General features: G+C 45.7%; 1 protein-coding gene across 1 annotated transcript in view; it reads right to left on the reverse strand.

Annotated features, from left to right (window-relative positions):
- Positions 1–25,750, reverse strand: part of LOC135198080 (activin receptor type-1-like) — a 128,554-nt gene that overhangs the window by 27,036 nt on the left and 75,768 nt on the right. The window contains exons 8-9 of the mRNA XM_064225504.1: positions 14,594–14,870; positions 3,332–3,465 (exon numbers count right to left, since the gene is read on the reverse strand). Coding sequence (XP_064081574.1) covers positions 3,332–3,465; positions 14,594–14,870 — 411 coding nt within the window. The remainder of the gene's footprint in view (positions 1–3,331; positions 3,466–14,593; positions 14,871–25,750) is intronic.

The raw sequence follows: 25,750 nt of genomic DNA on the forward strand, positions 1-25,750 counted from the left end.
ATGGTTATTTGTTTTTTATAATTTCTTAACAATCATAACCAGAACTGTATATATTTTCCAGGTACGTACATTATGTTTCCTGACTCTTACCTTACATTAGTGGATATGACAACAGTGATTCACTCATTCAACAATTTTTATTCAAACCAAATGAACCCTTTAGAAATTACCTATACGCCCTATGACTCTAAGAAGTAAACAAATAATGTCACTAATACAATAAGTCAATTGCTCTCTTGTAAATTTATAGTTTCCCTTGATGCCAATTGAAGAAAAACCAACAAAATTTCTATGTACCTGATGGAAATGGCAGGAGTAGCAATTGCAATATGTAAATAAGTTATTAAAGAAGTGGAATATTGTTTTGGTTTCTAATTTATATAACAATAATGTGTGGAATCTGAATTTCCTATTACTTTATGTATACAACCCTTTTCTTTTTACAATCATCATGATTTTCTCCTTACTGAGAATCACACTGAAATGTCTGTATATTAGGCCTTTGGAAATTGAGTTCTAATTAAAGTCACTTGTGTAAAAAAAAACAAGACATGTAAAGAGTTTGTTTAAACAATATGTCTACCTAGAATCGTATATCTAGCAACCACAAAAGTCCTATGCAAATTAGTATCGTATATCTAGCAACCACAAAAGTCCTATGCAAATATTACTTTACAGAAAAAAGGGGTTTGAGTAAGAAAATAAGCACGGCATAAGGAAATAAGCATGGATTCAACTCTCTCTTCATCTCTGGTGTCCCATGGTATTACGGCATCAATGAGTGATACATTCTTCTTGATTTTGTTAATCAACGTCACATCTGATTTATTGGCATGTATCACCCTATCTGTTCTGATACCATAGTTCCCAGAGGATCTTTGCTTGATCGTTTTCTATCACTCCCTCAGGTTGGTGTTCATGCCACTTGTTACTGCAAGGTAGCTGGTGTTCCTTGCCCAGGATCCTGTGGAGGGTTTTTGCTACAAAATCATGCCTCTTTTTCTACTGGTTCTGTGCAAGTGCCGTAAATTTGCTTGCTATGTGGTTTATGGTCTCATTTTTTATATTGCACTTCCTGCATATGGGTGAGATGTTATTCCTATATACGTATTGTTCTTTGGACATATCTGGTTCATAGGGCCTCATCTTGTGCTGCATTTAGCATTCTTTCAGTTTCCTTCTTGAGTTCTCCCCTCTGTAGCCATTGGCCATTTTTCATCGCTGGCCAGTTCTTTAGTCTGTCTCATGTACTGTCCGTGCATTGGTTTGTTGTGCCATTCCTCTATTCTATTTGTCTTCTCTTGTCCCTATATATTTTTGGGTCTTTGTCTACTTTTATCAGGCCATCTTCCCATTCACTCCTCAGCAACCCGTCTTCACTGGTTTTCAGATACTGCCCCAGTGCTCTGCTCTTCATATTGACGCAGTCCTCTATGATTAGTAGCCCTCTCCCTCCTTCCTTTTTGTTATGTAGAGCTTTGTGTATTGTCATGTGTTTCTGAGTTTTCTGATCTATGCTGTCAGTTCCCCATGTGTTTATAGCTTTCATAATATTTCTGGCATTGAGTTTTGACTTGAGTATTGCATTAAGTCTCCACTTATAGAGTTTTGACCTGAGTATTGCATTAAGTCTCCGCTTATATTCTTTCCAGCATTATTACATTGTATTTCTAGTGGTCCAAAGATTGATTCTCAGCTCGGCCAATGGGGAATCAGAGGAATTTATTTCTGGTGATAGAAATTCATTTCTTGATATAATGTGGTTCGGATCCCACAATAAACTGGCTCTGTTGCTAGGTGAGCAATTGGTTCCTAGCCATGCAAAAATATCTAATCCTTTGGGACAGCCCTAGGAGAGCTGTTAATCAGCTCAGTGGTCTGGTAAAACTAAGATATACTTAACTAAATTACATTGTATTATTAAAGTAAAATCACTCATAACCAGCACCTTTGGGACCAAATGGTTGTCTGGCTGCATGCCATACATGTATCCTGAATTGCCATTTCATCTTCATTATCAATACATACACAATGCCTTTTCCAGTATTATTTTATCATTCCTAACATTATCCTATGCTTATTTAACTCCACCAGTAGTGAAGAGCTCTTAAATCCACATATCAATACAAGAGATGACACATAACGCACTGGTGCATTTCACAGCAGACACAAGCAAACTGGAACTACAAACTACTCTTACATCAAATCAAATCAAATCAAATGCACAATATGTGCATTGTTAACCTCACTGCAATTCATATTTGTACATATGCACATGTATTGAAAAATATTTATAAGTAACACTATATTACTGTATTAGGTACAATTCTGTGCTGCATTGAACCATTGTAAACAAAAATACTGTATTGTGGTGGGGGGAATATGTAATTAGTATGTAATGTATATGTGTATGTATACGCATGCAGGTTACCCATAGGCTAGGCTTATTCATCAACTTGACACAAAAAATCACTTTTGTGTATGTATGTAGTTTTGAATCAAAATGATTTAAAATCTTATACTAACAAACAAACTTTAAAAAAATATATATTTAACCTACAATTTTGTTTCCACATTATTTGCAATCGTAAATTCCATGTTGCCACTGTCACTGGAGAGGAGTACAGTACGTACTATGAAGTGTTTTCTCCTACACCTAAGCTGCTTTTGGTTTACCTTCTTATAAATTACATCTGAATTATTAATAAAAAGTTTTTTCTGCTGTCCTACGTGGATTTGTAGTCCTAGTTTGTTTTCTAGTGTATCTATTTTGATAACATGAAATGCTTACTAAAAAAAATAATTAAAAAAATAAAAACAATTTTTCTTAATATTCCCTTCTGAAATTTCAGATATGCACATATGCAAACAAGCCAAACATATACTACAGTGGACCCCTCTACTCGCGTTCTCCGGATTTGCGGATTTCTCTCTGGAACATTTCCCCCATTATTTGCGGGAAATTTGCCTATTTGCGGTATTTTTCTATGAGAAATATCGAAAAAAAATTTATGTATCAATTTCATCATAAAATGCACTTTTTGTGATAAAAATATTAAAAAACCAGGTATAAAAATTTGTTGGGTTTTTTTCTTGAGTTATAACTAACAAAAAAGGTTTTAAGCATATTTATAGGGGTTCTAACTATTTGCCGGGGTGTCAGGTATGCATCCTCTGTGAATACGGGGAGAGAGAGAGAGAGAGAGAGAGAGAGAGAGAGAGAGAGAGAGAGAGAGAGAGAGAGAGAGAGAGAGAGAGAGAGAGAGCACTGTGTTGGTAGACAATGAGCACAAACTATTTAGTCCAATACTGAATAAAAGCCAACGCTTACGTTTCATTGAGAACCTCTGGACTCATATAACGTTTGGTTCCAACTCTTGGGTTATTTCCAAGATTAATCTCTCCAGTTGTTTGCGTGTGCATTACAGCTAAACCAAAATCTGCTATTACACATGCACCATTTGTCTGAAAGAAACAAAAAAACAGAGTAAAAGCAATGACAAAAACTTTAAAAAGTCTTATGAAAATTATAGTACTAACAATATATGAAACAGCAAGGCTAAGTTAGGCTAAGTTGTATGAACCTTGCAAGGTTTAACACACATATTCCATCTGGTTAAATATTTTTTCTTTAATAATAAAAAGTACTGTATATTAGCCCCGAATAAAGGTTATAAAATACAAGCACTGGGGCACCTTTACTCAATCTGCACTGTAGAGCGTAAAAAGAGATAGTTGGGGTGGATGGACAGCAAGATATAGATATCTGGAAAATGAATTGAGATAAAAGTACAAGGTTCTAAAGACAAGATTAAGAGAAAACCCTAGTTTCAATAAGAAGTAATAGCTACAGATGACAAACTGCAATATATATGGAAGGGAGAATGGGGGTAAAGTGTATTTTAGCTTAGAAATTTATAATTTGTTGCCAGTACATCACCTCCCAAGAATATTTCAATCAACAAGAAAAAATCTTAATCTTATTTGAATATTAACTATTTCCAGTTGTTAGAATTATTCCCCTATTCTCAGGCCTCTATGCTAACTTGTAAAGAAACCACACACACAAACAGGGAGCATTTTATGGAGTGGTTCCATATTAATTAAGTCTTACTCACTAAATTCATCAGGGTCCGTACATACCCTCACTAAGCCTCTTCCAAGCTCTTGCCTTAATCTGTTTTTTTACTTTTACTGGCTGAAAGACCTTCACAACGCCCATGCAAATGGCCTGCAGCAGGAATTACAGGACTCGCCTGCAACAGTCAGGACACCTGGATTGCTTAGGGCAATGAACACCAGCAAAAACCGAGGTCATATAAGCACAACCCCGGACCAACAACCAGCAGAGGCAGACAGACCACTGACCTGGCACCACGCTGCCAAGCGAACCTTATCCTTGAGCTACCCGCTCACCTCTTTGGTCTGACCATTCACTTGCCATCCCGAGTGCTACTGCATGCTGCCACATGTAATAGCCCCACTCGTCAGAAAGCTATTTATTCTGCATCCATGGGTCTTCATTTAAGGAATCAGGTACTGTGTGGTGGAGAGTGTTTGGTCATCTTTATCTTATACTCTTATGTCATTCGTTTTCCTTTCCCCTTGCATTGTGCTAGACCCTGAACACTTGTCAGTAATCACTTATCAGCGTAAAGAACAATTTAACCGATTAAATTTGATGTTCCTCTTTCGAGTCTTAAGCATCCCCTAGTAAGAGCTATATGGTGTTTCAGCTTAATGATCGCATTTCTTTTCTTCCTGCATTACAGAAAGGGTGTTTGACGAGCCGTAGACCATCTGTATCCATGGTGCCCTTACGTCCATCAATCAAGTTATTCCCAAATATGGCCATCTTAATTTACCCTGTATTAAATGGCACTCTTAATTTTGTTATGGTTTAAATTAACTTGGAAGTGCCAAGAGCTTAGTGTCCACGGCTCCTTGCAAATTAGTCTTCTGATTTGTGTAAATATGACAATTTGTCAAAAATTGCATTTTTCCTAACTATACAAACCTGAGGTCCTTTAACAATAGGAAGGTAACTAGCGGCAGCTGGGACGGTCGTAAGCTTCGAACAAGGGGAGAACGGTAGTTAACTGCTTGTCCGATTGTGCGCGCAGCGAGCGGTGAAGAATCACTTTTGCTTTAGGCCCATGCAAAAAGTTGCAGAGTGAGGGGTGGTATGAGGTGGGACTATATGTAAAGGACCTCAGGTTTGTATAGTTAGGAAAAATGCAATTTTCGACAAATTGTCATTTGTTCCGATACGTAATACAAACCCTCGGTCCTTTAACAATAGGAAGACTCACTTCTTGGTGGGAGGAATCCGAGTCTTTTTGGTGAACAGACTGGTGTTCGTCCAACCTTGGAATGCCTCCCTGGTCGTAAGAGCAAGGGAGGGATCCAAACCTCTGTCCGATTGATCGGGGTGTGCACCGCAGGATCAATGGTCAGACCTCTGAGCCAAGTACTAAGAGAGAGGCTAGCGTATCTCGTTGTACCAGCAAGCAAGAACTTGCTCCTTTACAAGAGCCAACATAAAGTTATGGGTTTGTCTCAAGTAGGCATCCACTCCTTCCCCCTTGTTGGAGGGAGTGGAGGATATTTGCTTCTATCCCTAACTAAAGGGATAGATTGGGGCTCGGTCGAGTAGCTTACCTGCATCGAAATTCCTTCCAGCATGGTGACGACCGTGACCCTCTGGCCACAGGTAGAGAGAGAGAAAGATGGAGAAGAGAAGCCAGTCGCACTCTCATTCACATTCATTCTACAGTCACACCAGGAATCGATGCTGTTCTGCCTGCTCGGTGCTGGGTAAGCTTACACAACGTGTTGAGCAGCCACCACAGGTCCAAGGAAAAAGTATCCAAGGACTTGTGGGCAATATCCCGAAGGTAGAAGGACGTGAAGGTAGTCTGGTTGGCCCAGACACCTGCCTTCAGGACCTGCGCCACGGAGAAGTTCTTACGGAACGCCAAAGAGGGTCCAATACCTCTGACTTCGTGGGCTCTCAGTCGGAGCGTACGGATGTCGTCACTACCATCAGCCTCATACGCTCTCCTGATCACCTCACGCAGCCAGAAAGAAAGTGTGTTCTTGGATACTTCTTTCTTGGTAACCCCAGTGCTAACGAAGAGGCGTCGACACTCAGGCCTGAGGTGTCGAGTTCTCTTCAGATAGCGCCGTAGCGCCCTCACTGGACAAAGCAGCATCTCATCCGTATCGTTGTCGGTGAAATCCATTAGGGAGGGGATCGTGAAAGACTCGAACCTGTCGTCAGGGATCGACGGATTCTGAGTCTTAGCTACGAAGTTTGGGACGAAATCGAGCGTCACAGATCCCCAGCCCCTGGAATGTTTTAACATTGAAGGAAAGACCATGAAGTTCCCCTACTCTTTTTGCCGATGCCAGGGCCAGCAAGAAGAGGGTCTTGAGGGTCAGATCCCTGTCTGACGACTCTCGGAGTGGCTCGAATGGTCTTCGAGTCAAACTCCTAAGGACGAGAGGTTTCACATCCCACTCAGGGGGCCTGAGTTCCCTGGGTGGGCAAGACCTTTCGAAGCTCCTCATAAGCAAGGAGATCTCGAACGAGTTCGAGATGTCCAGTCCCCTCAGTTTTAGGACAAGGGCCAGGGCGGCTCTATATCCTTTAACTGTGGGTACTGAGAGGAGCTTCTCTCGGCGAAGAAACACGAGGAAATCCGCTACCTGCTGAAGAGTGGCTCTGAGAGGAGATAGACCCCTGTCTACGACACCAAAACCACAGAAGCCCACGGCGAAACGTCCCACTGGTACACAGCTGCAGAGGACGGTCCGAGTCGACGTGTCCAGCCATCTCTGTTGCTGCGCTACGAGAAAAGCCTCTCGTTCGCAAAGAGATGGTGGATAACAGCCAGCCGTGAAGTTGTAGGGACTGGACTGCTCGGTGGTACCGCTCTACGTGTGGCTGGGCTAGAAGGTTGTGCCAGTGGGGCATCTCTCTCGGTTCTTCCGCAAGAAGAGCCAGCAGGTCCGGATACCAAACGGCTTGAGGTCGTTTGGGAGCCACCAGGATCATCCTGAGATTGGGAGTGACCAGCGCTCGGTGATCACTTTCCGAATCAGACAAAGGGAGGAAAGGCGTAGACGAAGAGGTTGTCCCAGGGGGTGTTGAAGAGCGTCCTCTGTAGCTGCCCATGGGTCCGGCACGGCTGAACCAAAAAACCTAAGTTTTTTGTTGTTGTGCCGGGTGGCGAACAGGTCTATGACTGGACGCCCCACAGGTTGAAGAGCCTTTCTGCCACTTCTGGGTGTAGGGACCACTCGGTCCCTATCACCTAATCCCGACGGCTGAGCTTGTCTGCTACTACATTCCTCTTGCCTGGAATGTAGCGTGCTGACAGCTCTATTGAGTGAGCTGTGGACCCCCTCGTGCACCTGCCACAGTCAACTGGTGTAGCGGAGAGACACTAGGCCCCCCTGCTTGTTGACGTATGCCACTACTGTGGTGTTGTCGCACATCAACACCACTGAGTGTCCCCCACCAAGCGGTCCTGGAATTCTTGGAGAGCGTAGAACGCTGCCTTGAGTTCCAGGACATTGATGTGAAGGTGCTTGTCGTGATGGTCCCACACACCTGCAGCCAGCAACTCCTCCAGGTGTGCGCCCCATCCCTCGGTCGATGTGTCTGAAAACAGCAACATCTCTGGGGGGGGGGGGGGTGGGGGGGGGGGAGAGTGCGTAGAGCACTCCTCTTAAGAGGTTTTCCTGTCGTCGAGCCACCAGGCTAGGTCCTGCCTCACCTTCTCCGTGAGGGACACGGGGAAGTAAGGTGGATCCTTACCTGTGACCAACTCTCCCTTAGTCTCCACTGGAGAGACCGTGCAGGTGAACAGGAACGTCCCGTCGAGGAACTAACTTTTCTCGAGTGACGACAGGTGGCCGATCACGACTTGCCATTGCTGAGCTGCCTGTTCCTGCCGAGACAGGAACCTCCCTGAATCTGCTGATACGCAAGTCTGCGGGGCGAACTTGAGCTGCTACCGTATCGATCAGCATACCCAGGTACTTCATCATCTGCTTGGGTTCAAGATCGGACTTCTCGTAGTTTATCACGATCCCCAGATCGCGACAAAACTTTAGAAGTCGATCCCTGTCCTGTAGCAACTGCGAGCGGCAGCTCGCCAGGACCAGCCAATCGTCGAGATACCTCAGAAGACGTATCCCGTGCGAATGGGCCCAAGCAGACACCAGAGTGAACACTCGTGAACACCTGTGGGGCGGTTGAGAGACCGAAGCAAAGTGCCCTGAATTGGTACACCGTCCCGTCGAAGATGAAGCGGAGGTACTTTCTGGAGGACTGATGGATGGGTATTTGAAAATACGCATCCTTCAGGTCCACCGAAAGCATGAAATCGTTCTCCCTGATGGAGTCGACCACGGAACGTGCAGTCTCCATCTTGAACCGAGTCTGGCGAACAAATCGGTTCAGGGGAGAGAGATCTATCACCGGGCGCCAGCCCCCCGATGCCTTCTCCACTAAGAAAAGGCGGCTGTAAAAGCCCGGTGACCGATCTACTACGACTTCTACAGCTCGTTTGGTCAGCATGGTCTTGATCTCCTGCCGAAGAGCGTCGTCCTTTGAGGATCCTAGTACATAAGTCTGAAGATGGACCGGGTTGGAGGTGAGGGGTGGCTGAGATTCGAAGGGTAGCAGATATCCCTCCCGAAGGACGTCTACTATCCAGGTCTCGGCACCGAAGCGCTGCCAAGTTGCCCAATGGCTCGCTAGGCACCCCCCCCACCTCCGGCAGCTGGTGAGGGGGAACGCCGTCCCTAGCGTTTCCCACCTCGCTTTGACTTCTTCCCAACACCTCCCGGTAAAGGAGGGCTGGGAGGAGGGCTGGTTTACGGCCTCCTTTACCAGAAGTTGAAGCAGGAAGAGTCTTTCCTCGGGGCTTCGATGGAGCAGCCGTCTTAGCAGCCGAGGAAGCGCTAGCTAAACTCTTAGGCTTAGCCGCAGTTGCACGAGGTTGCCCAGAAACCTTCGCAACTGCCTGGTGAACCAGATGGTCACTGTCATCAGTGCGCCGTCTCTCCACCGCAGCGTCCACCATCTCTCCGGGAAAGAGAGCGGAGGAACTCTTCATAGGTCCGTTACGGAGTCCATTTACCGCCTCACGCCCAGCCCCCTTGGCTACTCGTGTAAGGACAGCGTCCCTACGACGGAGAACCAAGTTGGCCCACAGGTTTGCCGTCTGATGGGCGAGGTAGGAGATGGCCCTACCTCCAAACCGGCACAGTCTCCTGAAGTCGGGGTCGTCTTCGAGGGCAGCGCCCCCAGAGTCGGCCGCGACCTTGGATACTGTGAGGGACCACAGATCCAACCAAGAGACTGCCTGGAATGCCGCCATAGCGGTAGCTTCCAGGCCCAGTGCCTCCTGCTGCGAGAACCACAAGTTCTCCGACAGGAGCTGCTGCAGGGACACACCTGGAGTTAGCCTAGCTAGCTCCGGGTTAACCTGTTTGGGCGGTATTGGATCCACTGAAGGCACGTAGAACTTCCGCTGTCGCTGCAGAGGAGGAGGAAGTAGCTTAGAAGACCGTCCTGACTTTAGCGAATCCTCTCGTCCTGAGATGAAATTCTCCACCTGGTCAAGGACTGAGTCTGCAAGCTCCGATCGCGGCAGTCCCACCGTCAATTTGGGTTCCCTCTTCGGGCCCCAAAATGACTTGAGCCGGGACGTGGGCTCAGATGGTGGTAGCGGCGATCCTTCCCCCAGGTCGTTGTGCTGACGAATCAGCGCAATAACCTGGGCAAAGTTCCTCTGGATCTCGGGAGTTACAGCGTCCTGAAGAAGTAGGACGTCCAGTCCCTCCAACAAGAGCAGCTCTCGAGACCCTCCTCCTTCAGAAGGAGGAACAGCAACAGACCCCTGACGGTTGCCTCCAACCACTTGCGCGTACGACCTGGCTGGTCCTAAGACCATACCTGGCGCGTGCGGCATCGTGACGGGATCGTGAGCGGCGCACCTCTCACGATCACTCCTAGCTACCTCGCTCTTCCCGGTGTACCCCGAGGAAGTTGAAGATAGTGGAAAGGCAGACCTGACGCTCCCACCCCCGCTCGCTGCCAGGACCAGCGTACGTGGGGGGCTGCAGCCGATCACCAACCCGCGGTGGGGATCGATCTGCAGGCCTGGCCGTGCCGCTCACCTGTGGCGAGCGGCTCGACTGAGCACGTCGACCCCGGTCCTGTGCGTCAGACGAGCTGCTGCTGGCCACCGTCTCCGTCCGGTCCCTGTGGGAGCGGCGGTCAGGTGATCTGCAGAGCTCGCTTTCGCGGTGAGACCGGTGAGCGTCCTCACGGCACGTCAAACCGCTGGTACAGCCGATTTTGGCTGGTTACCGTCGGTCGAGGAGACCTCTTCCCAGCCTCAACCCGTGGCCGGTCAGAGACCGTCACGTCAACCCGAGGTACCGGCTGGTCGCTACGAGAGCGGCCGCTGGCCTGACGAGAGTCACCTGCGCGACTTTCGACAGTCTTCTGCTCCGTGCCTCGGTCATGACGTTGAGCGAGCTCAGGCGTCTTGACTTTGGCTGCACGGTCACCCGAAGGAGACCGTACACTCGGAACTTCTCGCGGACGAGAAGCCGAGCCGGTACCTGGCTTAGCAGCAGCGCTACCAAGACCAGGCGAGGATGTACCAGCAATAGCCAGCACACCCTTGGTCCCCGTCTTCTTCTTCTCAGAAGAGGAGACGGGCCCCGTTCCCGAGGGAACAGGAGGACCAGCAGAAGCACCCCCCGTCACACCGGAGTGAGACGGGCCCTTCGAAGGTCCCGAAGGAGCCTTCTTAGGGGGGGAGGAGGCAGCCTTCTTCTTCTTCGGCTTGGAAGCCTTAGAAGTCGAAGGGGGAGAGGCGGCAACAGACGACGAAGAAGACGATGAAGACGACGACGACACCTTCCTCTTCTTCGTCAGCTCTCTCAGGACGGACGTCAGGTCTTCCATCCACGGAAAAGTCGGGCCAATTGCCGAAGCAACACGCCCCGACTGAACCTGTCCGGAAAGACCTGAGTCCGGGGCAGCACCTCCATGACGAGACGCGACGTGGGCAGGGGCAGGCACGGCAGTAGCGGCAGGAACATCAACAGCAGGAACAGCACCAGCAGGACCAGCACCAGCAGGAACAGCACCAGCAGGACCAGCACCAGCAGGACCAGCACCAGCAGGACCAGCAACATCAGTAGGCGCGTCACGCACAGCGCGCCTCGTAGGAGCGGCGCGAGCGGCTGGGCCAGCAACACTAGCGGCAGGTACGGCAGCATAGTCAGGCGTCACAGGCATCTCAAACTCAGCCAGTTTCATCCTCGGGACGGGCGGCAGGTCCAGGGGAGAACTCTTTGGACAGCGAAAGTCGGGGGTCGGCAGCACATAGAACCCAGGTGGAGGCGGCACGCCCCTCTTAGGTACGGCAGCAATCGGCATTTGGATTGATGCTGTGGGGGTTACAGACGCAATATGTTGCGTATAAACCACATGAGGAGGGGCGGCGTACGCTGGAGTAGACACAGTATTTGTTGTCGTTGTCACTACACCATGAGTCACTACTGCCGGCCCCGCCAGTCGCTGAATTAAGTCCTGGATACTGGGAGCGCCCTGCAGTCCCAACGACGCCCACACCTGCCCAAGGTCGTCACTCACAGAAGGCACACCTGAGGGAGGAACAGTCGGGTCAGTTAGAGGGGCACCCTCACGCCTGGGGGAGGATGAACCCCACCCAGAGCGGACGGAAGACCCCGAATACAATTGAACATCCGGGTATCGAGCGCCCTCCTCCACACTCGACGGATTGAGTGAGGAGAAGGACTCCGAAACCCCCCCCGCAGGGGAAGGCGCAAACCGTGGGGGCTGAGCTGGGGGCAGGAAGGATGACGAGGTATCCGTCACCAAAGGAGTCGCTGGAGAGCTTTCCGACGACTCCTTGGTCGATCTACGCCTCTTCCTACCCTCGTACAGCACCCACTGCGCCTCGGACCAATTCTTACACAAATAGCATGGTTCGGTCCGGGAACATTCGCGCCCCCGGCACCGATAACACAATTCATGGGGATCTATTTCAGGAAAAAGAGCGAAATCCGCCGCATTTACGCCCCTCCAGCCCGGGACACACTCTACGGGCAACTGGTGGGCGCGGCGAAAGCTCTTCGAGATCCATAATTCAATTCAATTCACAATAATAATGAAAATGAAAAAAAAGAGTACTTACAATTTCATTCACAACCACTAACAAACCAGTCAGAAGAAATTGTAAACACATCCAAAGCACACGACGAAATAGTGGGCAGAGCGATGACGAGCACGTCCTGTCACACCACGGCCGAAAGCAAAAGTGATTCTTCACCGCTCGGGCGCGCGGCGCGCGGACGATCGGACAAGCAGTTAACTACCGTTCTCCCCTTGTTCGAAGCTTACTACCGTCCCAGCTGCCGCTAGTTACCTTCCTATTGTTAAAGGACCGAGGGTTTGTATTACGTATTGGAACAAACAATGAATTAACTTAGACCTGGAATTTCTCTATTAGGTCCTTGAATTTCTTGAAAAATAATTCTCATAGCATTCATTATTTTGCACATGTTGGTTCCCAATTAGATGTGTTAGCTTTAAAGGTAAGAACCTGCAACAGAACAACACTCATAACACAGTCAATATATAAAGTATATTTGCCTAGCATACACACTGTTTTCTAAAATAAAAAAAGGACAAGAAAACTCATGGCACAACTTAAAAGATAAGTCAAATTTAAAAGTTCAACCTACTGACTATGACTGTACAATTTGGATTGTTTGATTTCCCATTACACTGCAACAACCCAGCCTTTAATATGTGGAGCCAAAAAGTTCCTCCAGAACAAAGGTGACAGAGCAATGTTCTGTGCAAACCTGAGAGAAAAGCTTTTCTGATAAGAAATGTTGAATATTCTCCATCTACAAGAAATGAAGCTACTTATAGACTGGGGGTACCTCAGCAGATGGGACTTGCAAAGACAAGCAGGCCATAGACATTTCTCTTGGTGATTTGTGGTACCTCAGCTTGCAGCTTAAGTTTGATTTGATTTACATAGGTTTTTGGCATTATGCCAAGCACTGGGGCAACTAAGGCCATTCAGCGCTGAAACGGAAATTGACAGTAAAAGGTTTGAAAGGTGTTACAGGAGGAGAACCTCGCATTGGCACTATGAAACAACTGTTAGGAGAGGGTGGACAGTAAGATAGAAGAAAGAGAATATGAAAGGAGGTACAGTAAAAGGAATGAAAGTAGTTGCAGCTAGGGGCCGAAGGGACGGTGCAAAAAACCTTAAGTAATGCCTACACTGCACCGAATGAGGTGCACTGATGGCACTACTCCCCTACAGGGACTTGCAGCTTAGGAGCTACTCAAGTCATCTCGAGCCCGAGCCTGGAGGTCTCAGCACTTGCCTGATCACCCATTAGATCAAGCTGAACTGCTAAAAAGTGAACATGTTCAGTGGTCCTATGAGTGCTGGAATGCGTGCCATCGCAGCCCATGAATGGAAGAATAGAATACCAGCAGCTCTCTGTTTAACTGAGTGGCAAAGAGGCTGATCACCAGTGTTCCCCAAAGTTGGAACCGCCTTTCCTCCATGCAAGGATGTGCAGTCCGCTTTGTCACTATGTATAACTGAGCTCCTTGGGCGACTAATCTGGTCTGCCACAACATTCCTCGTGCCTAGAATTTACTTGGCTGATAGTTTACAGGTGCAGCGATCTACCTAATCATCATCTGCCTCACCAACAAGCTGAGGGTAAAGAAAATTAACCCCACCCCTGCTGGTTGATGTATGCTACTATGGTTGTTGTTCCTAATCAACACAACTGGCACCTGTTACTGGAATGCTTGCAGGGCTAGCAGTATTGCTCACACCTCCAAAATGTTGATATGCAAATGATGAATTGTCTGTTGGTCACACATCTGAACCAACTAGGCCCTCCTTGTGTATGTGCGCGCACCATCCCACTTTCAATACGTCAAGATCACAAGCATCTCTGGAGGAGTTAATTTTTAAAAATAAAAGTATCTTTAATCTTACGGGGAAAACTATTTACAAATACCTTAATAAGAATTGCAAATACAGTTTTAAGGATTTGATGTTCCAACCAGCATCACATGTTTTCTGAATAAAAAAAACAAAAGGACAACATGATAGTGCTTGGAGGCAAATGCTTCCATATAGTACATAACTTGAGATAAATAAGAACATAGCATCAGTGACAGTACACTTACTGAAAACCACATTGGTTAGTAAATAAAATGCAGTGCCTCTTAAAATACCAAAGTAATCAATAAACATAAATGAAAGGCAATGTGGTGGACAACAATCACCTAAAAATGGGTCAGTAACATAGCATGATGTCACTCTTGGCTATTCTAGTTTTTTGTCAACAAAGACATCAGAATTGGTGTCTGGGGACATTTGGACAGTGAATGAAGGGCTATACATGACTGAGGTTTGATACTGAAATTTAATAAAGCATGTTCTTTCTACACAAATATTTTTACTTGAAATTGAAACTATAACTTAAGTACCTTTACAAGAATATTCTTTGATTTTATATCCCTGTGAGCTATGGCAGGTTTCCCTTGTGTTCCAAATATTTCTGTGTGTAAATGGAGTAGCCCATTAACTGTCGATAGTGCGATTAACATCAGAGCTGAATGATCAAGAGTATGGTTATTAAGGTAGTCGTACAATGATCCTCGTGGATGGTAGTGGGTGACCAGCCACAACTGTGTACAGGACCCACGTGATGTCATATCAGACCCATAGAAGCCCAAAATGTTTTCATGCCGAAGTAGAACAGTGCTGGAATAAAATAAATAAGGTAATTTTTTAAAAACAAAATTAAGTTTTCATAAAATAAAACATATTTTTCATACAATACCATCAATCATAAATACCCAAAAATGTAGTTTCAATGTAACCAACCCGAGAAGAGTCTACTTGAGACTCAGAGGTCTGGAAAAACTAACCCCTATTAATAATACCAAACAAATAAATTATAAATCTTCAACTACTGAAGAAATAGATTAATGAGGCAGTAGTATGTGTTTACAACCTCCAAGACCACCATTCAGAGATAAAAACATGAAAATATCTGATATAATTAATTGGATACTTGCTCCTGTTAAAGTTAGCTTACATCTTGCCATTCATGCAATCAGGATTTTAAAAAAAATAATAATGATTGGCTGACCTGGATGGACTATCTATAATCACCTATTTCCCACCTGATGGCATTAGAATATTTATGTTTTTGTCAGAGTTCTTCCTGACCACCCACTAAGAAGTGAGGAGACTCGGCTGGTTTTCATTTCAACAGTATCTAAATAATTATTTTAGAAAATTTGTATTATTGGGAAAGAATCCCATTTTCTGTTAAAGTTAGCTGCCAACCAAATTGAATGAGGAACGATGGGTTAGCGCAGCCAAAGAAACATCTGCTCAGCCAAACACACGGAAAATTTTAAAAGGGAAAAAGTTGCTCAGCATTCCTGCCTGATGTGTGATCCTTCCTGGTATATACTGTCACTAGACAGGGGGTACGTTCCACAGCAGGATGTAACGTCACGTGGAGAGGCTGTCAGAGGATCCTTACTGAGAAAAAGGACTCCCATCTAGTAGAATACTATTAACTCCTCAGCAAGTGTCGAAAACCCATAGCCAACCGTCCAAAATTGAAGACAATGACTACCTATAATACAAAGATACACTCCTGTAAACCTCTACCAGCCATGAGCATGCCAGACAGCAGACCAACAACCAAGATGTACATTCTCTTCCATGACTCATCTGACAAGAGGAACACGTGCTTGGAAAATGCACTACCTCCTCTCATACATATTTCTCTATAACTCTTATTGTCACAATTAATTTATGATCACCACTGTATGCATTGCTATGCCAGCTCTCCAATTATGTACTTGTAATCTGCAACTGAATCTCTGTATCAAATAGTATGCATGTTTATGTCTGTGAAGAAACACAGACTGCCAGACCTAATCTATTTCGATTTGTCAGAGATTTGTAACTACACTGAGACTCACACCAGCCAGTAACCTCTGTGAATATTCTGTACATAAATCAGTTCTAACTCAGTAATAAACTGGTCAGCAAGCACTCGGTACCTTCCTTACAGACCAATATGTACCTTTGTGCTACCCAAACTCAGCACCAGGATTTCCTAACAACATAAAGGTAGAAAAAAAGGAAGATTCCTTTGAATTTGGTCCAGGAGAAAATTATCAACACAGAGCTGATAGGACTAGGGACTTTAAAATTTTCATATGAAATTCATGTTTTGCAAATAAGGCTAGGCAAAATCTGAGTTCCACATCCACTGAGCTGCAGTGACAACCTCTAGCAAAAGGTTTTCAAGTAAATTAAAATAATAATTTGTTAAAAATTATATTTTTCCTAACTATACAAACCTGAGGTCCTTTAACAATAGAAATATACTTCCAGCATAGCTGGAATTACGGGTGTTGAATCTTGAACAAGGTGCTTAGGCAGTAACTAGCGTGGGGCAGGCTAGCCTGCCCGGATGTAAACACTCCACTATGCCTTTCGGCCCAGGTTCAGATTGAGGGGTGGCATGAGGTGGGCATATTTGTTAAAGGACCTCAGGTTTGTATAGTTAGGAAAAATGATGTTGTTATGATACAATAAAGTTTGTTCATACTTACCTGGCAGATATATATATAGCTGTATTCTCTGAAGTCCGACAGAATTTCAAAACTCACTCCCGGCACACGCATTGGTCGGCCAGGTGGTAGTACCCATTCCCGCCGCTGGGAGGCGGGCGTAAGGAACCATTCCCATTTTCTGTCAGATTTTCTAGTGCCACTGTCTCCTGAGGGGAGGTGGGTGGGCACTTTGATTATATATATCTGCCAGGTAAGTATGAACAAACTTTATTGTATCATAACAATGATATCGTTATAATACAATAAAGTTTCATACATACTTACCTGGCAGATATATACATAGCTAAGACTCCGTCGTCCCCGACAGAAATTCAAATTTTGCGGCACACGCTGCAGGTAGGTCAGGTGATCTACCGTCCTGCCCTGGGTGGCAGGATTAGGAACCATTCCCGTTTTCTATTCATATTTTCTCTCTTCCACCTGTCTCCTGCGGGGAGGCTGGGTGGGCCATTAATCGTATATATCTGCCAGGTAAGTATGTATGAAACTTTATTGTATTATAACAATATCATTTTCATACAATCAGCTTACCTGTCAGATATATACATAGCTGATTGACACCCTTTGGTGGAGGGTAAGAGACAGCTAACATGGAATAGACAGGTAAACAACATATGTTGTAGGTATAAATAAACCTTGGTTCCTATCTGATAGGTGGTAGACTTCGTGGCTGTTGCCCGGTAGTCTGCATCACCTCAAGACTTTAGCGAGATATGTGATCTATGGCTAAGAGTTCTTGTGGGTCTGCCGATGGGGTATGAACCGCTTACTCGGCAGAGCCTGAAAGGACTTTGTCAATGGGTACTGGACCACTTCTATGACAATACACCTTATGAAGGAGCGCAACACCGATCCTGATCACCTGATCCTAACACGAGGGTTCGCGCTCAAATTGAAAAGAGTTATCCCCACACTCCTTTCAAAAACCCCAATAATTTCACTAAGTTAAATAACTTTAACTCAAAGTTAAGGATCAGTGTCGGCTCCTTATCCCAGTAACATATCCGCAGAAACGTATAAACCAAAAGAGAAGGATCTCTCGTAGGTTAACTTGACATCCTTTGTGTAATGAGAAGTCAACACAGAGTTGCCTCTACCGTACAACACAGCTAATATGTCTTATATGACATATTGTTATGTAAAGAACAAGAATTTACAAAAGCGCGCAATTCCTGCGCTTTTAATTCTCAGCTGTTTGAAGGAATCAAGTCACTTATGAAGTGCTTAGGAGATCTCCATGTTTCAAAGAAGACCAGGGCTTTCTTGAAATGGATCTCTCCCGTCTGAAGCCTGAAGCCTGGCAGGAACCTCGCTCCTGGCTGGTGCTTCGCTCTTGGTTGGAGCCTAGCGCTTGTCTGGTACCTTTCGCTTGACTGGTGCCTCGCATCTGGTTGACGCCTCGCGCCTTAGCTGGCTTTGCGCCTAGACTTGGCGCCTCGCGCCTGGCTGGCTCCTCGCGCCTGGCTGGCGCCTCGCGCCAGGTTGGCGCTTTGTGTCTGCCTGGCGCCTTGCGCCTGCCTGGAGCTTCGCGGCTGGCTGGTACCTTGCGCCTGCCTGGCGCCTCGCGCCTGGTTGGCTCCTCCCCACTTGCCGGAGCTTCAAGCTTGGTAGAGTCTCGAGGATGTCTGGTAATGTCCACATCGGACACTCTTATCTGTCCTATATGTTCGCATCTAGCGCATCTGTGTCAGGTTGTAGGCCCGGTCTTACTCCTCATCAGACAATGACAGTGTTCTTGGGGCTGTCTGCCTCTGGCGTTTTTTTACGCCTGTTTTAGCATAAGGCTCCTGGTTGGCGCTACATTGTCCGAAAGTCCTGAACATCCACAATAGTAAATCACAAGACTGGAGAAGGGTGGAAGAAATTCTTCCACTTTGAGCTTTGGCCTCTCCGGCAAGGGGAGGTGATGTAGTCAGCTACATCCAGTATACGATAGGATATCTAACAGTATGAGAGATAAGAGTCTTCCTCCGAGGAGGATCCTTCTTGAGTACTTCCCTTGCTCACGAGATCTCTTCTTACCTGTTGAAGGGGCTTCTCGTTGCAGAATCTTCCCTATCCTTGTCCGAAGGAAGGGAAGAAGCTTGGAAGTCGAAGGAGACTCTGAGCTGAAATTGGGAGTACTCCTGATTTCTAGCTCTTTATTGTATCCCTCTGAACACCTTCTGGGAAGCATTTCGAGCCGTCATCGCATTCCAAAGACTCTGTAGGCAAACGTTTTAACCATTCTACTGTAGATGAAAACGTAAGTACCCTGCCTGGACAATGAAACCTCTATCTGAAAACACTGAATCAGGAATAGGGGGTTTTAGTTCTTTTTCCAGACATACTATGCTGGCAAGAACCCATTGCCTAATCTCCATAGAATCTGATGTGAGATTCCAATGCTCAAAAAATTCACTTGTCTTCTTGATCGTTTGGGACCAAGAGAAACAAAGAATTCCCTCATAAAAATTTCTCAAAGAAGTTTGATGAGGAGCAGTTCCATCTTGTCGGAACATAGAATCTGTGGCCACAAAAAAGATCCCATTAGAAGTACATGATATCCTACTCTTGTCATATTGAGGTATCGTATAAGATCCCGAAGATCTTAATCCTCTGCTATCTCCAATCCTTTATAGAGACAGAGTATAGCCTTTTACTGCGTTCTTTGATAGCAGATATATACAAAGGTGATTCTTCCCTCTGAAAGGGAAGAAAAAACCGCTATGTGGTTCACAGAGGTATCGGAGGAGGGCAGTTTCCTCATTCCCTCTAGCACGATCTGCAGCAATTCTATATCTTGTCCATGACTATTGTCATTTACCTTGAAAAATCCTCTCATTCATGTCCACTTCTGGTCAGTCTGCACGCAGACAGACTCAGAGTGGAGAGGTTGTTAGGGTCCATTTATAATAGATGCTGATAGAATATTCAGACTGTCTTGGAAAAGACTTCCAAAACATGCTGTGAGAAGAACGTGACCTCTGTGAATCCAACCTCTCTAAGGCCAAAATGAGGCATAAAGTATTATCTTAAATTCTGCAAATAATTTATATTTAGGGGAAAAAAGACTAAAGTTTATTCCCCTTTCTAAAAAAAAAAATAAAGATGGCGTATATTGCTACCTCTCTTGGTTCGAGGAAAAGGAAGCAGTCTATAGGAAGCCTGTTCGTCTTCTACCTTACTAAGAGATCTATGAAGAAGACTTTCCGCAGGTTCTCACAACTCTTTCCAATAAATGTTAAACATGTTAACAGTTATTATCGTCGATAGAGAAGGTTCTCTTTGTTAACGCGAACAGGAGCGAAAAAAGAGATTCTCGATGCTCTTTGCGATATGAGAGAGTCGTGGAATTGGCCTAAGTGATTAAATGGGTAACGAAATCAGGAACGAATCTTGCCGTTACCGAGCCTGGTGTCCGAGGGAAGGCTTACTGGCGAACCTTCTTCTAGGTTAAATAAACTCGATAAACGAGGGAAAATCTTGGATGGTGCTCTTGGCTCACTGCGCCAGGCTTGCGCCAGGCTGGCGCTTCTGGCGCATTGCGCCAGGTTGGCGCTTCCAGCGCTATGTGCCAGGCTGGCGCTATGTGCCAGAACACCTGTGCCTTTATGGTACCCGACATCCTTTCACATGTTAATTCCGTTCTTAGTAGGAAAAAACTTTATATACGTAGTATAGTCCATTCAGGGAAACAAGTTCTGCCACAAAGAGAATGTTTCCCATCCGACTCATCCATCTTCTTCTGAGCAGGTACTCTAATAAGCTATGCTTTCGTAAGCCTGAGAGCATTATTAATGTTCTGCTGCGATAGAATCCTTTAATAATGTTACCAACGGTAAACAGCATTGAAAGGTTGTACTATCTCTCTTATTGAAAGCTTCTTAGCAAAAGGCATACAATATTTTATGTTAGCTTAACTATCCCCTCAATCCGAGGTTAAGACCGCGATTGTAGGGGAGAGATACGGATAGTTATTCCATCCCGCATGAGAGAGAGATAATCCCGACCGCTCATGACTGACACCTACATGGTACTGCGTTGGTCTCAGGCTCTCAGCGAAAGCAGTCTCCGTTAGCCCTCTGGCCTTACTCTTCCAGAGTTGCCAGCTACTCCATTTAATAAAGGAATCTTATAAAATTATTATCAAACTTCAGGAAGTTCTTATTAAAGCAAATTTAAGCGAAACAAGACTTCGATAAATCTAGAAGCTAAGTAGGTGTTGTCTTAACAATCCCTTTAAGCGTAGTCCTTCCTAGGAAAGTCGTAGAAGGATACTGGTAATTGAGTTGCACAGCAAAGAAGTAACTATGGTATGTGTTTATGATTTGACCGTATCGTATTCTCATCCAGCAGATACTCTACTACCTTCTACTATCTTCGTTCTTTTCGTTAATAAAACGATAGAAAGAGTATATATATATCCTTAAGGAAGGAAGTTAATCCAGGAACTCTTTAAATCTTCATGATTTCCTCATAAATCGCGGAAGAGACAGAATTCCTGTTCATCACTAGGGTTTACGGAAGGAAGTAGATATTTCCTATCCGCCATCATACCCAAACGTCGATGAGATTCTTATTAAGAATACTCCCAAAGCTCTTGCCTCCTCAAAACGAGGGAAGAGCATGGATGAAGGAGAGAGTCCGCATTGAGAGGAACTGCCTAACACAGGAGTCTTCTGAATAATGAAAAGGGGCTTCTCTTAGTATCAGAATCCTTCTGACAAAAGCAACGGCCGCCTGTGCGACATCTTGCACATTTGCCAGGGGAAAGTTGCTCAACTTAAAAAACTCAAAGAGGAGTCTCGTGACTGACCTCTCTCTCAAATGAAGAATTTGGAATATTCTGACGCCTGGCGTCTGGATCCTTGCGCCTAGTGCCTGGCGTCTGGATAGTTCCGCGTGCCTGAAATGTTCGCACGCTAGAAAAGAGACTCGCTCCTGAAACGTTCCGCTTGCGTGGAAGGTCCCGTGCGCCCTGATAGTTCCGAGTGCCTCTAGTCTTCTTATACGAGCCTCTTGCCAGTAAACGTTCAATGGAAGCATCCTTCTGATTGACACTCTACTATAAGGCTCCTCAGTCTAGCCGTCTGTTTTCTCTTTTTCTCTTTGAAGGCGCCTTGCGCCAAGAAAAAAGTTCTGGAACGCGGCTCGCGCTCAGTTGCTGGAACGCGGCTCGCGATTATCTGTATGAACGAGGCTCGCGCTAGTCTGTTGGAACGCGGCTCGCGCTAGTCTGTTGGAATGCGGCTCGCTGCTGGCTGTTGGAACGTGGCTCGTGCTAGCTTGCTGGCTGGCTCTCAGCCTCTCGCTCAGTGTTCTCTTAGTTTTCAGAGAACGAGCCAGATCGTCCGAACTCCAAACATGTACATTCTTCGTCTTTTCGGATGTAAGATGAAGAAACGGAAGAAGAGATGCACTTTTTAAAGGATGCCTTTCCAATGGCTATCCCTGGCAGTCTGGGACGTTTTACAGATCCTGCCGAGGGAACGCCCGATCGGTGGGGATTCTCCATAACCTCTGTAAGGCTTTTGACTTTCCTTCTCCTCTGGGCTTGTGAGCTTGGAAGAGGACTAGGCCTGAGAGCGAGACAGAGCCGATCGGACGCACCCTCTACTAATTAGGACGCCTTTCCAATGGCGAACTTGGCAGTCTGGGACGTTCTACAGATCCTGCCGAGGGGACGCCTGATCGGTGGGGATTCTCCATAACCTCCGTAAGGCTTTCGACTTTCCTTCTCCTCTGGGTATGTGAGCTTGGAAGAGGTCTAGGCCTGGGAGCGAAACAGAGCCGATCAGAACGCACCCTCACTGCACTGTGAACACTAAAATCACTTCTTACCTTTTAATAGCTCGTATTTTGAGCTACATTCCATTGTCTTCAAATTGCAATATGAATTTGAAGATTCTGTGAAGTAAGAAGGAGATGAGGATACAACACTACTAGTATTGTTAATGCTCTAACTGCTCGTTAGTACGAGAGCTATAAAAACTTCTAAAGGAAGCGTAACTAATTCTATTCCTGACTTCCTCAAGAAGGAAGTTAGCTCAATCAATTCTAACATTTACTACACGTTATTATGAATAAATATTAAAATTTTCCTTCTTGCAAACTATGTGAGTGTCTACCGAAAAGTTCGGTAGTTACACGTAAACAATTCTTCGAAATTTTTGAAGCCAAAGTTATTAAAACAAATTAGTATGCGTATGCCGAACCAAAGATCCAGTACTTCCCTGCAAAAGATAGCCCAGAAGATCGATGGCGATGAAATTAAAAAATCAAGTCAGGAGGAACTGCAAACGTTGTTTACATTCCAAGCGACAGAGAAAATATGAATAGAAAACGGGAATGGTTCCTAATCCTGCCACCCAGGGCAGGACGGTAGATCACCTGACCTACCTGCAGCGTGTGCCGCGAAATTTGAATTTCTGTCGGGGACGACGGAGTTTTAGCTATGTATATATCTGACAGGTAAGTTGATTGTATGAAAACATCATTTTGTTCATGAATCTTACCTGCCAGATATATATATAGCTGAATCCCACCTTTGGAGGAAGGGGGAGACAGACTCGGATTTGGGAAACAATTTCATATATATGATTGATATTTTGGTGCCTTACCTGTTAGCATAGCTGACTTCGTGAGTACCGTCACCCAAGTCTGCTTCTGCTTTAACTAGGAGAACTCCAGCTCGGTAGTGACCTGTGAAGCTGTTGAGTTCTAGAGGATCTGTCAACGGGGGCTTGACCACAATGCAACTAGATCCTACATTATAGACCTCCAATTTCGGGTACTGCATTCCTGGAGGTGCCAGCAAGGACGTGACCTGTGTAGCTGGTGCGCTCTAATGAACTGTCACGGGGAGCGTGACCACAATGTGACAGATCATATCGGTGTTGTTTAGACACCGAATGCTGTTAATGCTTCACTGGAGGTGCCAGCAAGGACGTGACCTATGTAGCTGGTGCGCTCCAGATGATTTGTCAACGGGGGCGTGACAACACTGTGACAAAAACATTTTACCCTACTATGAGGGCGAAGCAAAAACATTACCACCTGACCTAGCCTATCTGGTTAAACTTTGTATAACCAAGGCTAATGGAGGGAAGTCCGCCTAAGGCGGCCTACCCAAGACCACAAAAAACTAAACACCTACATAAACATAATAAAAATAAAAAATAAAAAGAAATAAAATTAAAAAGTCCAAACTAACATATTATTTCCTAAATGATAGGAAGAGTGCTACTCTCTGTTCCCAATACAGTGTCTGCTGCGACATATGGGCCCAAAGAGTAGCAGTTCTCGTATGTAATCCTCACCTCCCGAAGGTAGTGAGAGGCAAACACTGAATTACTACACCAAAATGTGGCATTCAAGATGTCATTGAGTGCCATGTTCTTTTGGAAGGCTACCAACGTAGAAATAGCCCTCACTCCATGCGCATTCACCTTCAACACTTTCATATCACTGTATTGACAGGATGAATGCGCTTCCTTGATGGTTTCCCTCAAGAAAAAAGCCAAAGCATTCTCTGATATTGGTAAACATGGCTTCCTGACCGAACACCACAAGTTATCAGAAGGACCTCTTATAAACCTTGGTTCCTATCTTTTCAGACGGAGGGTTGACTTCCTAGCTATTGCTTAGGATCTGCTTCGTCTCAAGAGCCTCAGCGAGGATGTGACCTATGGCTAAGAGTTTTTGTGGGTCTGCCGATGGGGTCTTATCCACTTACTCGGCAGAGCCTAACTGGCATTTGTCAATGGGTGCTAATCCACTTATATGACCATATACCTATGCCTATTGGCATAATTAAGGAGCACAACACCGATCCCGATCACCTGATCCTAACACGAGGGTTAGCGCTTAATTTGAAAAGAGTTATCCCCAAAATCCTTTCAAAAACCCCAATAAAAATCACTAAGTTAAACTAAAAATGAACTCACTAGTTAAGGATCAGTGTCAGCTCCCTATCCCAGCAACGTATCCGCAGACACATATAACCAAGAGAGATGGATCTCTTGTAGGTTAAATTGACATCCTTCGTGTAATGGGAGGTCAACACAGAATTGCATCTCCCGTAAGTGACAGCTCATATGTCCTTTATGACATATTGTTATGGAACCAACAAGAATTCATAAAAGCTCGCACTTCATGCATAGGTTCGAATGGACTGGACATGAGGAACTTCAGAACTACATCCAAGTTCCAAGACGGCAAACAATTGGGTGTTGAACCTTCATTGTTTCGAAAGATCTCAAGAGATCGTGAAGGTCTCTGTTGTCCGCCAAGTCCAGGCCTCTGTGCCTAAAGACAACTAAAAGCAAACTCCTATATCCCTTGATTGTAGAGACTGCAAGTTTTAGATCCCTTCTCAGATATAAAAGGAAGTCAGCAATCTGGCTCACAGAGGTCGTGGTGGAGGAAATGCCGTTCTTCTTGCACCAACTCCTGAAGACTGTCCACTTCGATTGGTACACTGCGTTGGATGACGCTCTTCTTGCACTGGCGATAGCTTTCGCCATTGACCTATAAAAGCCTCTCGCTCTGGCCAACTTTTGGATAGTCTGAACGCAGTCAGACTCAGAGCGGAGAGGAGGTTTCTGTTGGTACCTCTCGAAGTGGGGCTGTCTGAGTAGATCTGTCCTTACTGGAAGCATCCTCGGGAAGTCTACTACGAAGGCCATGACCTCTGTGAACCAGTCTCTTGCAGGCCAGAACAGGGCGATCAAAGTCATTCTCGTCCCTTCCGACGCCGCAAACTTTCTCATGACTTCCCCTAAGATCTTGAGCGGGGAAAGGCGTACAGGTCCATCCCCGTCCAGTCCCAGAGAAGTGCGTCTATCGCCACTGCAGCTGGGTCGAGTACCGGGGAGCAGTACAGTGGAAGCCTCTTCGTTCTGGATGTCGCAAAGATATCCACGAGCGGACGTCCCCATAACCCCCACAGCTCTTGGCATACCTCCTGACGCAGAGTCCACTCGGTTGGCAGAAGTT

The sequence above is a fragment of the Macrobrachium nipponense genome, chromosome 21 (genome assembly GCF_015104395.2).
Source record: "Macrobrachium nipponense isolate FS-2020 chromosome 21, ASM1510439v2, whole genome shotgun sequence".
NCBI lineage: Eukaryota > Metazoa > Arthropoda > Malacostraca > Decapoda > Palaemonidae > Macrobrachium > Macrobrachium nipponense.